This window comes from Oncorhynchus gorbuscha, linkage group LG01 (assembly GCF_021184085.1).
Source record: "Oncorhynchus gorbuscha isolate QuinsamMale2020 ecotype Even-year linkage group LG01, OgorEven_v1.0, whole genome shotgun sequence".
Classification (NCBI taxonomy): domain Eukaryota; kingdom Metazoa; phylum Chordata; class Actinopteri; order Salmoniformes; family Salmonidae; genus Oncorhynchus; species Oncorhynchus gorbuscha.
Window position 1 is genome coordinate 3539013 of NC_060173.1, and position 15236 is coordinate 3554248.

At 51.9% G+C, this 15236-nt stretch overlaps 1 protein-coding gene across 3 annotated transcripts in view; it reads left to right on the forward strand.

Moving 5' to 3' along the window:
- Positions 1-15236, forward strand: part of LOC124031658 (anoctamin-5-like) — a 106622-nt gene that overhangs the window by 76163 nt on the left and 15223 nt on the right. For 2 of the 3 annotated variants that reach the window (XM_046343171.1, XM_046343192.1), the window contains 8 exons: positions 1816-1967; positions 4740-4814; positions 6870-7098; positions 7882-8057; positions 8633-8730; positions 9037-9167; positions 10775-10980; positions 11382-11578. In XM_046343171.1, the coding sequence (XP_046199127.1) occupies positions 1816-1967; positions 4740-4814; positions 6870-7098; positions 7882-8057; positions 8633-8730; positions 9037-9167; positions 10775-10980; positions 11382-11578 (1264 nt within the window). The remainder of the gene's footprint in view (positions 1-1815; positions 1968-4739; positions 4815-6869; positions 7099-7881; positions 8058-8632; positions 8731-9036; positions 9168-10774; positions 10981-11381; positions 11579-15236) is intronic. The other variant, XM_046343182.1, reaches the window with a different exon arrangement.

Sequence of the window (15236 nt, forward strand, 5' to 3'; positions counted from 1 at the left end):
CTGCCTCCCCCTTAACTCTGTTCCTGCCTTCCCTTCCCTTCCCTCTTAACTCTGTTCCTGCCTTCCCTTCCCTCTTAACTCTGTTCCTGCCTTCCCTTCCCTCTTAACTCTGTTCCTGCCTTCCCTTCCCTCTTAACTCTGTTCCTGCCTTCCCTTCCCTTCCCTCTTAACTCTGTTCCTGCCTTCCCTTCCCTCTTAACTCTGTTCCTGCCTTCCCTTCCCTTCCCTCTTAACTCTGTTCCTGCCTTCCCTTCCCTTCCCTCTTAACTCTGTTCCTGCCTTCCCTTCCCTCTTAACTCTGTTCCTGCCTTCCCTTCCCTTCCCTCTTAACTCTGTTCCTGCCTTCCCTTCCCTCTTAACTCTGTTCCTGCCTTCCCTTCCTCTTAACTCTGTTCCTGCCTTCCTTCCCTCTTAACTCTGTTCCTGCCTTCCCTTCCCTCTTAACTCTGTTCCTGCCTTCCCTTCCCTCTTAACTCTGTTCCTGCCTTCCCTTCCCTCTTAACTCTGTTCCTGCCTTCCCTTCCCTCTTAACTCTGTTCCTGCCTTCCCTTCCCTCTTAACTCTGTTCCTGCCTTCCCTTCCCTTCCCTTAACTCTGTTCCTGCCTTCCCTTCCCTCTTAACTCTGTTCCTGCCTTCCCTTCCCTCTTAACTCTGTTCCTGCCTTCCCTTCCCTTCCCCTGCCTTCCCTTCCCTCTTAACTCTGTTCCTGCCTTCCCTTCCCTTCCCTCTTAACTCTGTTCCTGCCTTCCCTTCCCTCTTAACTCTGTTCCTGCCTTCCCTTCCCTCTTAACTCTGTTCCTGCCTTCCCTTCCCTTCCCTTAACTCTGTTCCTGCCTTCCCTTCCCTTCCCTCTTAACTCTGTTCCTGCGTTCCCTTCCCTTCCCTCTTAACTCTGTTCCTGCCTTCCCTTCCCTCTTAACTCTGTTCCTGCCTTCCCTTCCCTCTTAACTCTGTTCCTGCCTTCCCTTCCCTTCCCTCTTAACTCTGTTCCTGCCTTCCCTTCCCTCTTAACTCTGTTCCTGCCTTCCCTTCCCTCTTAACTCTGTTCCTGCCTTCCTTAACTTGTTCCCCTTCCCTCTCTAACTCTGTTCCTGCCTTCCCTTCCTTCTCTTAACTCTGTTCCTGCCTTCCCTTCCCTCTTAACTCTGTTCCTGCATTCCCTTCCCTCTTAACTCTGTTCCTGCCTTCCCTTCCCTCTTAACTCTGTTCCTGCCTTCCCTTCCCTCTTAACTCTGTTCTTACTGTTCCTGCCTTCCCTTGCCATCTGTTCCTGACCTTCCCTTCCCTCTTAACTCTGTTCCTGAAGACTCTGTTCCTGCCCCTTCCCTCTTAACTCTGTTCCTGCCTTCCTCTTAACTCTGTTCTTACTGTCTGCACTATCATGCCATGGACCTTTTTATTGTGAAGAGTTACCTCACTAACTCTCCATTGTCCTCCTGTAGTGACTCTGGAGTACGAGTCTCCTTTTGGCCTAACTCTGTCTCCTCATCCTGTCTTCCTGTAGTGACTCTGGAGTACGAGTCTCCTTTCGGCCTAACTCTGTCTCCTCATCCTGTCCTCCTGTAGTGACTCTGGAGTACGAGTCTCCTTTCGGCCTAACTCTGTCTCCTCATCCTGTCCTCCTGTAGTGACTCTGGAGTACGAGTCTCCTTTCGGCCTAACTCTGTCTCTTCATCCTGTCTTCCTGTAGTGACTCTGGAGTACGAGTCTCCTTTCAGCCTAACTCTGTCTCCTCATCCTGTCCTCCTGTAGTGACTCTGGAGTACGAGTCTCCTTTCGGCCTAACTCTGTCTCCTCATCCTGTCCTCCTGCAGTGACTCTGTTCCTGGAGTTCTGGAAGCGTCGGCAGGCCCGTCTGGAGTACGAGTGGGACCTGGTGGACTTTGAGGAAGAGCAGCAGCAGCTTCAGCTTCGACCAGAATACGAGACCAAGTGTACCTCCCGCAGACTTAACCGCGTCACACAGGTGTTTTTCTGTCTCTTACCTGCATTATAACACGGGGTCAGTCAGGGGTTAGGGGTTAGGGGTAATGGTTAGGGGTTATGGTTAGGGGTCAGGGGTTAGGGGTTAGGGGTTAGGGGATAGTGGTTATGGTTAGGGGTTATGGTTAGGGGTTATGGTTAGGGGGTTAGGGTTTATGGTTAGGGGGTTAGGGGTTATAGTTAGGGGTTACTGGTTATGGTTAGGGGTTAGCCCAGCCTGTATTGGAACTATTCCACAGCCAATCCTTTATGTCTGGATCTAGCAACTGATATCAGAGGGGTCTGTTCCTGGGCCCTCCACCTCCTCACCCTCCACCTCCTCACCCTCCACCTCCTCACCATCCACCTCCTCACCCTCCACCTCCTCCTCCTCACCCTCCACCTCCTCACCCTCCACCTCCTCACCCTCCACCTCCTCACCCTCCACCTCCTCACCCTCCACCTCCTCACCCTCCCCCTCCACCTCCTCACCCTCCACCTCCTCACCCTCCACCTCCTCACCCTCCACCTCCTCACCCCCTAACCCTCCACCTCCTCACCCTCCACCTCCTCACCCCCTAACCCTCCACCTCCTCACCATCCACCTCCTCACCCTCCACCTCCTCACCCTCCTCACCATCCACCTCCTCACCCTCCTCACCCTCCTCACCCTCCACCTCCTCACCCTCCACCTCCTCAACCTCCACACCCCCTAACCCTCCACCTCCTCACCCTCCACCTCCTCACCCTCCTCACCCTCCACCATCCACCTCCTCACCCTCCACCTCCTCACCCTCCTCACCCTCCACCATCCACCTCCTCACCCTCCACCTCCTCACCCTCCACCTCCTCACCCTCCATCATCCACCTCCTCACCCTCCACCTCCACCTCACCCTCCTCACCCTCCACCTCCTCACCCTCCTCACCCTCCACCATCCACCTCCTCACCCTCCACCTCCTCACCCTCCACCTCCTCACCCTCCTCACCCTCCACCTCCTCACCCTCCACCTCCTCACCCTCCACCATCCACCTCCTCACCCTCCACCTCCTCACCCTCCACCTCCTCACCCTCCACCTCCTCCACCTCCTCACCCTCCACCATCCACCTCCTCACCCTCCACCTCCTCACCCTCCACCCTCCACATCCTCACCCTCCACCTCCTCACCCTCCACCTCCTCCACCTCCTCACCCTCCACCATCCACCTCCTCACCCTCCACCTCCTCACCCTCCACCTTCTCACCCTCCACCTCCTCACCCTCCACCTCCTCACCCCCACCTCCTCACCCTCCTCACCCTCCACCATCCACATCCTCACCCTCCACCTCCTCACCCTCCACCTCCTCACCCTCCACCCCCTCACCCTCCACCTCCTCACCCTCCTCACCCTCCACCATCCACCTCCTCACCCTCCACCTCCTCACCCTCCACCTCCTCACCCTCCTCACCCTCCACCATCCACCTCCTCACCCTGCACCTCCTCACCCTGCACCTCCTCACCCTCCACCTCCTCACCCTCCACCATCCACCTCCTCACCCTCCACCTCCTCACCCTCCACCTCCTCCACCTCCTCACCCTCCACCATCCACCTCCTCACCCTCCACCTCCTCACCCTCCTCACCCTCCACCATCCACCTCCTCACCCTCCACCTCCTCACCCTCCACCTCCTCACCCTCCACCATCCACCTCCTCACCCTCCACCTCCTCACCCTCCACCTTCTCACCCTCCACCTCCTCACCCTCCACCTCCTCACCCTCCTCACCCTCCACCATCCACCTCCTCACCCTCCACCTCCTCACCCTCCACCTCCACCTCCTCACCCTCCTCACCCTCCACCATCCACCTCCTCACCCTCCACCTCCTCACCCTCCACCTCCTCACCCTCCACCTCCTCACCCTCCTCACCCTCCACCATCCACCTCCTCACCATCCACCTCCTCACCCTCCTCACCCTCCACCATCCACCTCCTCACCCTCCTCACCCTCCACCATCCACCTCCTCACCCTCCACCTCCTCACCCTCCACCTCCTCACCCTCCTCACCCTCCACCTCCTCACCCTCCACCTCCTCACCCTCCTCACCCTCCACCATCCACCTCCTCCCCCTCCACCTCCTCACCCTCCTCACCCTCCACCCTCCACCTCCTCACCCTCCACCTCCTCACCCCACCTGTCTGTAACTGTACTATAGGAAATGGAGTTGGTCCTTGACAGGACAGCAGCTGAACAGGTGGGCAAAACGCTCCTGTGTTGGGCCACCGTGGTGCTGTGGGTAAGACTGGCACAGAGGGAAGAGGAATGCCAGTGTAGTGATGTGGAGGGATTTGGCAGGCCTGGCTTGTGTTGATTGCTCATGTCTGGATGGAAGATATCTGATGCTGACTGCATCATTTTACCTGATGCATCATGGGACTTAACTGTAATGAATTAACAATGCTAAAACAGAAACACAACCTTAGTGGTTGGTGTTTTTAGAGTCTGGTCCCAGATCAGTTTTTCTGCTGTATAGCCAATTGTTATAGTCATGGTACCAACAATGACTAGAACCATAGATGTTGACTATGAGCACAAACTGATCTGGGCCCAGGCTCATAAAAGCCTGGATTCACCAGGAAACTGCTGCAGTGGTCCGTGGACTGGTCTGGGCCCAGGTCAGTAGTTTGAGATGATGACAACAAGCTGCTATGTGTTGGTTGGTACTGCCCCTGGTGGTCTGGAGACTAACAGCTGTAACCATGCTGACTGACTGCATGTTGTTGTCTGGTGTTGTAGGAGATGGAGCCATACTTACCCGTAACATCCCAGTGTGCTCGTACCTTCCTATCTGGAGCCACCGTCATATTCTGGGTGAGCATTTATTCATGATGGTTTACTCTGCATCTTAACTCCTCCCTCCTCCTTCTCCTGTCTCCTCCCACTCCCACTCCCTTCTACTGACTCCTCCCTCCCCCTTCTCCTCTCTCCTACCTTCTTCTGTCTCCTCTCTCCTCCCTTCTCCTGTCTCCTCTCTCCTCCCCTCTCCTGTCTTCTCTCTCCTCCTGTCTCCTCTCTCCTCCCTTCTCCTGTCTCCTCTCTTCTCCTGTCTCCTCTCTCCTCCTGTCTCCTCTATCCTCCCTTCTCCTGTCTCCTCTCTCCTCCCTTCTCCTGTCTCCTCTCTCCTCCTGTCTCCTCTCTCCTCCCTTCTCCTCTCTACTCCCTTCTCCTCTCTACTCCCTTCTCCTGTCTCCTCTCTTCTCCTGTCTCCTCTCTCCTCCTGTCTCCTCTCTCCTCCCTTCTCCTGTCTCCTCTCTTCTCCTGTCTCCTCTCTCCTCCTGTCTCCTCTATCCTCCCTTCTCCTGTCTCCTCTCTCCTCCCTTCTCCTGTCTCCTCTCTCCTCCTGTCTCCTCTCTCCTCCCTTCTCCTCTCTCCTCCTGTCTCCTCTCTACTCCCTTCTCCTGTCTCCTCTCTTCTCCTGTCTCCTCTCTCCTCCTGTCTCCTCTCTACTCCCTTCTCCTGTCTCCTCTCTTCTCCCGTCTCCTCCCTTCTCCTGTCTCCTCCCTTCTCCTGTCTCCTCTCTCCTCCCTTCTCCTGTCTCCTCTCTCTGGATTTTATTTTTAATGAGTTTGCACCACACTGTTGTGTTAGTGTGTTATTGGTGGTGATTTGTCCATTTGTCTGTGAACATATGTATTTGTAATATGTTAGTATTTTTGTTATATTTGTATATACATTAAGGGTTGGGGTCAGTTCCTATTCAATTCAGTCAATAAATATCAGTTGACATCCTGAATTGACTGCATTGAAATGAAAGTGACCACAACCTTGACAGATTCCTGTCCTCTCTCCTCGTTCCTCCCTCTGTCTCCTGTCTCCTCTCTCCTCCTGTCTCCTCTCTCCTCCTGTCTCCTCTCTCCTCGTTCCTCCCTCTGTCTCCTGTCTCCTCTCTCCTCCTGTCTCCTCTCTCCTCCTGTCTCCTCTCTCCTCGTTCCTCCCTCTGTCTCCTGTCTCCTCTCTCCTCCTGTCTCCTCTCTCCTCCTGTCTCCTCTCTCCTCCTGTCTCCTCTCTCCTCCTGTCTCCTCTCTCCTCCTCCCTCTGTCTCCTGTCTCCTCTCTCCTCCTGTCTCCTCTCCTCCTGTCTCCTCTCTCCTCTCTCCCTCTGTCTCCTCTCCTCTCCTCCTGTCTCCTCTCTCCTCCTGTCTCCTCCCTGTCTCCTGTCTCCTCCTCTCTCCTCCTCCTCCTCTCCTCTCCCTGTCTCCCTCTCTCCTCCTGTCTCCTCTCTCCTCTGTCTCCTCCTGTCTCCTCTCTCTCCTCCTGTCTCCTCTCTCCTCCTGTCTCCTCTCTCCTCCTGTCTCCTCCTGTCTCCTGTCTCCTCTCTCTCCTGTCTCCTCTCTCTCTCTCCTCTGTCTCCTCTCCTCTCTCCTCCTGTCTCTCCTCCTCCTGTCTCCTCTCTCCTCCTGTCTCCTCTCCTCCTGTCTCCTCTCTCCTCCTGTCTCCTCCCTCTGTCTCCTGTCTCCTCTCTCCTCTCCTCCTGTCTCCTCTCTCCTCCTGTCTCCTCTCTCTTCCCTCTGTCTCCTTTCTCCTCTCTCCTCTCTCCTCCTGTCTCCTCTCTTCTCCTGTCTCCTCTCTCCTCCCTTCTCCTGTCTCCTCTCTCCTCCCTTCTCCTGTCTCCTCTCTCCTCTCTCCTCCCTCTGTCTCCTGTCTCCTCGTTCCTCCCTCTTTCTCCTGTCTCCTGTCTCCTCTCTCCTCGTTCCTCCCTCTGTCTCCTGTCTCCTCGTTCCTCCCTCTTTCTCCTGTCTCCTCTCCTTGTTCCTCCCTCTGTCTCCTGTCTCCTCTCTCCTCGTTCCTCCCTCTGTCTCCTCTCTCCTCTCTCCTCGTTCCTCCCTCTTTCTTATGTCTCCTCTCTACCACCCCTCCTCTGCCTCAGATCTCCCTGATCATAGCGTGTATCATCGGGGTGATAGCCTACCGTTTGGCGGTGTACGCTGCGTTCGCCAGCATCATGAAGGACAGCCCCACCAATAACATCCACATGGTGGGCTCCCTCATCACCCCGCAGCTCGCCACCTCCGTCACCGCTTCCTGCATCAACTTCGTCATCATCATGATCCTCAATCTGATGTATGAGAGAGTAGCCATCTGGATCACTGACATGGGTAAGATAGAGAGTAGCCGTCTGGATCACTGACATGGGTAAGGTAGTAGCCGTCTGGATCACTGACATGGGTAAGATAGAGAGTAGCCGTCTGGATCACTGACATGGGTAAGATAGAGAGTAGCCATCTGGATCACTGACATGGGTAAGGTAGTAGCCGTCTGGATCACTGACATGGGTAAGATAGAGAGTAGCCGTCTGGATCACTGACATGGGTAAGATAGAGAGTAGCCGTCTGGATCACTGACATGGGTAAGATAGGTAGTAGCCGTCTGGATCACTGACATGGGTAAGATAGGTAGTAGCCGTCTGGATCACTGACATGGGTAAGATAGAGAGTAGCCGTCTGGATCACTGACATGGGTAAGATAGAGAGTAGCCGTCTGGATCACTGACATGGGTAAGATAGAGAGTAGCCGTCTGGATCACTGACATGGGTAAGATAGAGAGTAGCCGTCTGGATCACTGACATGGGTAAGATAGAGAGTAGCCGTCTGGATCACTGACATGGGTAAGATAGAGAGTAGCCGTCTGGATCACTTGTTTCTGGTGTTTCTAACGAGACAATAACAAAAAAATGTTTTTTATTATAACCAGTTTGCAATCTGACCGTGACATCGTGAGTTACGTCGTACATTGTTTTTTAAAAGCATTTTGGAGCATTTGCTTTAAGTGAATCAATGCAGATCTATTATGAACATAATGACTAATGAGCTAATTAATCAATTCCTTACTGTAGACTCTCCTTGTTGTGAATGTTTGCTTTTTTTTCCATCCCATGCAGAGATCCCCAAGACTCACCTGGAGTACGAGAACAAGCTGACTGTGAAGATGTTTCTGTTCCAGTTCGTCAACTACTACTCTTCCTGTTTCTACGTGGCCTTCTTCAAGGGGAAGTTCGTCGGCCATCCCGGAGACTACATCTACATGTTCGGCTGGAGCAAGCTGAGGAACGAGGAGGTATAATGCCTACCCAGCTACTTCCCTGTCTGACATCACAATCTCATCACAGTCCAGAGGGCCGATGTCCTGTCACCGGACTAGAACAAACTACTCTCGGGTTACAACCAGTAACGGCGAGATTAAAACGGCATTAAAAATCCATTTTAAAAAACGACTTCCTGTTGTGGATTTTTATCTGGTCAGATGTCCTGGTTCCGTCCAGAACAAAAAAAAAATAATGTCTCATTACTAAAATGATGTGAGTAAGATGAAATGACGTTAAGATGAAATGACGTTAAGATGAAATGACGTTAAGATGAAATGACGTTAAGATGAAATGACGTTAAGATGAAATGACGTTAAGATGAAATGACGTTAAGATGAAATGACGTTAAGATGAAATGACGTTAAGATGAAATGACGTTAAGATGAAATGACGTGAGATGAAATGACGTGAGTAAGATGAAATGACGTTAAGATGAAATGACGTTAAGATGAAATGACGTTAAGATGAAATGACGTTAAGATGAAATGACGTTAAGATGAAATGACGTGAGTAAGATGAAAACTTGACCTTCTGTTTCTCTGGGCAGTGTGACCCAGGTGGCTGCCTGATTGAGCTGACCACTCAGCTGGTCATAGTGATGTCAGGGAAACAGGTGTGGGGTAACGTCCAGGAGGCTCTGGTTCCGTAAGTTGTTCATTCTGACATTGTCACTATTACCTAAAGGTCAGTAAACGTGTTCTCTTGGAGACAAAATCCTTATTTAAAAGATGCGTGTGATCTGACTTAAATGAATTAAAAAATAATTTACCTCTGACTTTAGCTTAAATCATGCATTGATGTCAATGAAAGATTTGTGTTAAAACCTGAATTTCGCAAGATTTTTTACTTACGATTCTGTCGAAAGGCCTTTTTTTTTACTTTCTCAACAATTTTGTCACAAATGTGAAGTGCAGAACCTCTGACCCCTTTGTGTCTGAACTGGACCTCCAGGTGGGTAATGAACCGGTGGGGGAGCCGTAAAGCCCGCAGCCACCCAGAGAGTCGCTACAGTCGCTGGGAGCAGGACCACGACCTGCAGAACTTTGGACATCTGGGACTCTTCTATGAGTACCTGGAGATGGGTGAGTTTTTTTTAGCCAGGGACACGCAGACCAATACCTGGAGGCGCTGTCTCTCTTTCCTGTCTCTCTTTCCTCACCTCTTTCCTAAAAAACATATTTGAAGAGGTCTGAAGGGAGGAATCACAGATTTGTCCTTCCAATGTGTTTTATTAAGAAAGAGGTGAGGATAGAAGATTGGTTGACAAATTGAGAAATAATCGAACTCTCTATAGAAATATATAATCTCTCTGTTAACCCAGAAATAAAATCTTAATTTGGTCAGATGCTCGATACCCATTTATGTTACGTAGTCTGTCCACAAAGACGTTCATATAGATACCCATTGCATTACTTCCTTCTATCCTGCAGAGGGCGGTGTTTCCTAATTTCCTAATTTACCATCATAGTCTCTCTCTTCTTCTCTCCACTTTCTCTCCTTTCTTCTCCATTTTCCCCTCCCCTCTCTATCCCACCCCTCTCCTCTCCACTTTCCTATCCCCTCTCCATTTTCCCATCCCCTCCCCTCCTCTCTCCACTTTCCCCTCCCCTCTCCATTTTCCCATCCTCTCCCTCCCCTCTCCACTTTCCCCTCCCCTTTCCATCGCTCCCCTCTCCTCTCCACTTTCCCGTCCCCTCTCCTCTCCACTTTCCCGTCCCCTCTCCTCTCCACTTTCCCCTCTCCTCTCCACTCCACCTTCCCCTCTCCTCTCCACCCCTCTCCACTCCACCCCTCTTCTCTCCACTCCTCTCCACCCCTCTCCTCTCCACTTTCCCCTCTCCTCTCCACTCCACCTTCCCCTCTCCTCTCCACTCCTCTCCACCCCTCTCCACTCCACCCCTCTTCTCTCCTCTCCTCTCCACCCCTCTTCTCTCCATTTTCCCATCCCCTCCCCTCTCCTCTCCACCCCTCTCCACCCCTCTCCTCTCCACCCCTCTCCACCCCTCTCCTCTCCACCCCTCCCCTCTCCTCTCCACCCCTCTCCACCCCTCCCCTCTCCTCTCCACCCCTCTCCTCTCCACCCCTCTTCTCTCCATTTTCCCAACCCCTCCCCTCTCCTCTCCACCCCTCCCTCTCCTCTCCACCCCTCTCCTCTCCACCCCTCTCCACCCCTCCCCTCTCCTCTCCACCCCTCTCCTCTCCACCCCTCCCCTCTCCTCTCCACCCCTCTCCTCTCCACCCCTCTCCACCCCACCCCTCTCCTCTCCACCCCTCTCCACCCCTCTCCTCTCCACCCCTCTCCTCTCCACCCCTCCCTCTCCTCTCTACCCCTCTCCTCTCCACTTTCTCCACCCCTCTTCTCTCCATTTTCCCCTCTCCTCTCCACCCCTCCCCTCTCCTCTCCACCCCTCTTCTCTCCATTTTCCCAACCCCTCCCCTCTCCACCCCTCCCTCTCCTCTCCACCCCTCTTCTCTCCATTTTCCCAACCCCTCCCCTCTCCTCTCCACCCCTCCCCTCTCCTCTCCACCCCTCTCCTCTCCACCCCTCCCCTCTCCTCTCCACCCCTCTCCTCTCCACCCCTCCCTCTCCTCTCCACCCCTCTCCTCTCCACCCCTCCCCTCTCCTCTCCACCCCTCTCTCCTCTCCACCCCTCCCCTCTCCACCCCTCCCCTCTCCTCTCCTCCACAGTGATCCAGTTTGGTTTCATCACTCTGTTCGTGGCCTCCTTCCCTCTGGCCCCCCTGCTGGCGCTGTTGAACAACATCATAGAAGTCAGAGTGGACGCCTGGAAGTTCACCACCCAGTTCCGCCGGCCCGTAGCATCTAAGGCCCACAGCATCGGAGCCTGGCAGGAAATACTCAACGGGGTGGCCGTCCTGTCTGTCGTCACCAACGTGAGTATGGTTGGAGAGACGAGGAGAGAGGAGGGGAGGAGAAGGGAGGAGAGAGGAAGGGAGGCGAGGAGGAGAGGAGAGGAGAGGAGTGGAGAGGAGAGGGGATGGGAAAATGGAGAGAAGAGGGGTGGAGAGGAGAGGAGAGGGGACGGGATGGGAGGAGAAGGGAGGAGAGGAGAGACGAGAAGAGAGGAGGGGAAGGGAGGAGAGGAGAGGAGAGGAGAGACGAGGAGAGAGGAGAGGAGAGGAGAGGAGAGGAGAGGAGAGGAGAGGAGAGGAGAGGAGAGGAGAGGAGAGGAGAGGAGAGGAGAGGAGAGAGGAGAGGAGAGGAGAGGAGAGGAGTGTCTATATTATAGTGTTTATAAACAAATCATTTCTCTGTTTTCTCACCCCCCCCACAGGCGTTCATCGTAGCCTTCACATCAGACATGATTCCCCGGCTGGTGTACATGTATGCCTACAGCAACGATCTCTCTATGAAGGGCTACATCAACAATAGCCTGTCAGTGTTCAACATCTCTGGGTTCTCTGAGGACAACCGGCCTGATGACGGAGAGAGCCCTGGATGGTTCAACAGCTCTGTCATCACCACCTGCAGGTAGGGGTGTGTCTGTCTGTCTGTCTGTCTGTCTGTCTGTCTGTCTGTCTGTCTGTCTGTCTGTGAGTTAGAATACATTTAATGTGTATGTATTTCATGTATGTCAAACAGTCTGTCTGTCATCACGTGACTACCGCTGCCCAGAGTGTCTGAATGTAACATGCAAACAGCTAGTCCAAGCAAGATGCAAACTGTGTCTCCAGGTACCGTGACAAACATTTGCAAACAGCTAGCAAGCATCCAGCTGTGTTCTCCAGCTAGCTAGCAAGCAAGTGCAAACAGCTAGCAAGCAAGCAAGCATGCAAACAGCAAGCAAGCATGCAAACAGCTAGCTAGCCAAGAAGCATGAAACAGCTAGCAAGCAAGCAAAACAGCTCACCATGCAAACAGCTTCTGGCACATCCTGGCAAGCATGCAAACAAACTGGCCAAGCAAGAATGCAAACAGCTAGCAAGCAAGCAAGCATTATCATGGAAGCAAGCAAGCAAACAGCTAGCTAGCAAGCAAGCATGCAAACAGCTAGCTAGAAATACAACCTAGAAAAGAACAAACATGCAAACAGCAAGCTAGCAAGCAAGCATGCAAGCAAATGCAAGCAAGGGAAACCTCTGACATGCAAACAGCTAGCCAAGCAAGCATGCAAACAGCTAGCAAGCATGCAAACAGCTAGCTTGCAAACAGCTAGCTAGCAAGCAAGGCAAACAGCTAGCAAGCATGCAAACAGCTAGCAAGCAAGCAACATGCAAACAGCTAGCATTTCAAGCAAGCATCAAGTCAAACAGCAAACAGCTAGAATAAGCAAGCAAGCAAACAGCTTGCCAAGCAAGAAAGCAAGCATGCAAACATCAAGCAAGCAAGCAAACAGCTAATCTGCAAGCAAGCAAGTCAATATTAGCAAGCAGTGCAAACAGCTAGCAAGCAAGATCAAACAGTTAGCAAGCAAGCATGCAAACAGCTAGCTAAAGCAAGAATGCAGGCAAGCATGCAGCATGCAAACAGATGCAAACAGCTTTTGCAAGTGATGTTGCAAGGCATGCAAACAGCTACCTGCAAGCAAGCAAGCAACTTCTATGCAAACAGCTTCTAGCAAGCATTTGTATCAAGCAAGAATGCAAACAGCTAGCAAGCAAGACAAGAATTGCAAACAGCTAGCAAGCATGCAAACAGCTAGCAAGTAAGCAAGCATGCAAACAGCTAGCAAGCAAGCATGCAAAACAAGCAAGCAAACAGCTAGCAAGCAAGCAAGCATGCAAACAGCTAGCAAGCAAGTGCAAACAGCTAGCACAAGCAGCAAGCAAGCAAGCATGCAAACAGCTAGCTAGCAAGCAAGCATGCAAACAGCTAGCTTGCAAACAGCTAGCAAGCTAGCAAGCAAGCATGCAAACAGCTAGCAAGCAAGCAAGCATTAGCAAGCAAGCATGCAAACAGCTTAGCAATTAGCAAGCATTTAAGCAAGCATGCAAACAGCTAGCAAGCAAGCAAGCATGCAAGCAAGCAAGCAAACAGCTAGCAAGCAAGCAAGCATTCAAGCAAACAGCTAGCAAGCAAGCATGCAAACAGCTAGCATGCAAACAGCTAGCAAGCAAGCAAGCATGCAAACAGCTAGCAAGCAAGCATGCAAAACAGCTAGCAAGCAAGCAAGAATGCAAACAGCTAGCAAGAAGCAAGCATGCAAACAGCTAGCAAGCAAGAATGCAAACAGCTAGCAAGCATGCAAACAGCTAGCAAGCAAGCAAGCATGCAAGCAGCAAGCAAACAGCTAGCAAGCAAGCAAGCAAACAGCTAGCAAGCAAGCAAGCAAACAGCTAGCAAGCATGCAAACAGCTAAGCAAGCAAGAATGCAAACAGCTAGCAAGCAAGCAAGCATGCAAGCACAGCATTTGCAAGCAAGCAAGCAAGCATGCAAACAAGCAAACAGCTAGCAAGCAAGCAAAAGAATGCATTTAGCAAGCATTCATGCAAGCAAGCAAGCAAACAGCTAAAGCATGCAAACAGCTAGCAAGCAATTGCAAACAGCTAGCTAGCAAGCAAATGCAAACAGCTAGCAAGCAAGAATGCAAACAGCTAGCAAGCATGCAAGCAAGCAAGCAAGCAAGCATGCAAGCAAGCAAAGCTAGCAGCAAGCAAAGCATGCAAACAGCTAGCAAGCAAGCATGCAAACAGCAAGCAAGCATGCAACAGCTAGCAAGCAAGCATGCAAACAGCTAGCTAGCAAGCAAGAAGGCAAACAGCTAGCAAGCAAGCAAGCATGCAAACAGCTAGCAAGCAAGCAAGCATGCAAACAGCAAGCAAGCATGCAAACAGCTAGCAAGCAAGCATGCAAACAGCTAGCTAGCAAGCAAGAATGCAAACAGCTAGCAAGCAAGCAAGCATAGCTAGCAAGCAAGAATGCAAACAGCTAGCAAGCATGCAAACAGCTAGCAAGTAAGCAAGCATGCAAACAGCTAGCAAGCAAGCATGCAAACAAGCAAGCAAACATCTAGCAAGCAAGCAAGCATGCAAACAGCTAAGCATGCAAACAGCAAGCAAGCAAGCATACAAACAGCTAGCTAGCAAGCAAGAATGCAAACAGCTAGCAAGCATGCAAACAGCTAGCAAGCAAGCAAGCAGCTAGCTAGCAAGCAAGAATGCAAACAGCTAGCAAGCATGCAAACAGCTATCAAGTAAGCAAGCATGCAAACAGCAAGCAAGCAAGCAAGCATGCAAACAGCTAGCATCCGCAAAAACAGCTAGCATGCAAGCAAGCAAGCATGCAAAAGCAGCATAGCAAGCAAGCAAGCATGCAAACAAGCAAGCAAGCAAGCATGCAAACAGCTTGCTAGCAAGCAAGCATGCAAACAGCTAGCAAGCATGCAAACAGCTAGCAAGCAAGAATGCAAACAGCTAGCAAGCAAGCAAGCATGCAAACAGCTAGCTAGCAAGCAAGAATGCAAACAGCTAGCAAGCATGCAAGCAAAAAGCAAGCATGCAAACAGCTAGCTAGTAAGCAAGCATGCAAACAGCTAGCTAGCAAGCAAGCATGCAAACAGCTAGCTAGCAAGCAAGCATGCAAGCAAGCAAGCAAACAGCTAGCAAGCAAGCAAGCAAACAGCAAGCAAGCATGCAAACAGCTAGCAAGCAAGCATGCAAACAGCTAGCTAGCAAGCAAGAATGCAAACAGCTAGCAAGCAAGCAAGCACGCAAACAGCTAGCTAGCAAGCAAGAATGCAAACAGCTAGCAAGCATGCAAACAGCTAGCAAGTAAGCAAGCATGCAAACAGCTAGCAAGCAGGCAAGCATGCAAGCAAGCAAGCAAACAGCTAGCAAGCAAGCAAGCAAGCAAGCATGCAAACAGCTAGCAAGCAAGCAAGCATGCAAACAGCAAGCAAGCATGCAAACAGCTAGCTAGCAAGCAAGCATGCAAACAGCTAGCAAGCAAGCATGCAAACAGCTAGCTAGCTAGCAAGCAAGCATGCAAACAGCTGGCAAGCAAGCAGGCAAACAGCTAGCTAGCAAGCAAGCATGCAAACAGCTAGCAAGCAAGCATGCAAACAGCTAGCTAGCAAGCAAGAATGCAAACAGCTAGCAAGCAAGCAAGCATGCAAACAGCTAGCTAGCAAGCAAGAATGCAAACAGCTAGCAAGCATGCAAACAGCTAGCAAGTAAGCAAGCATGCAAA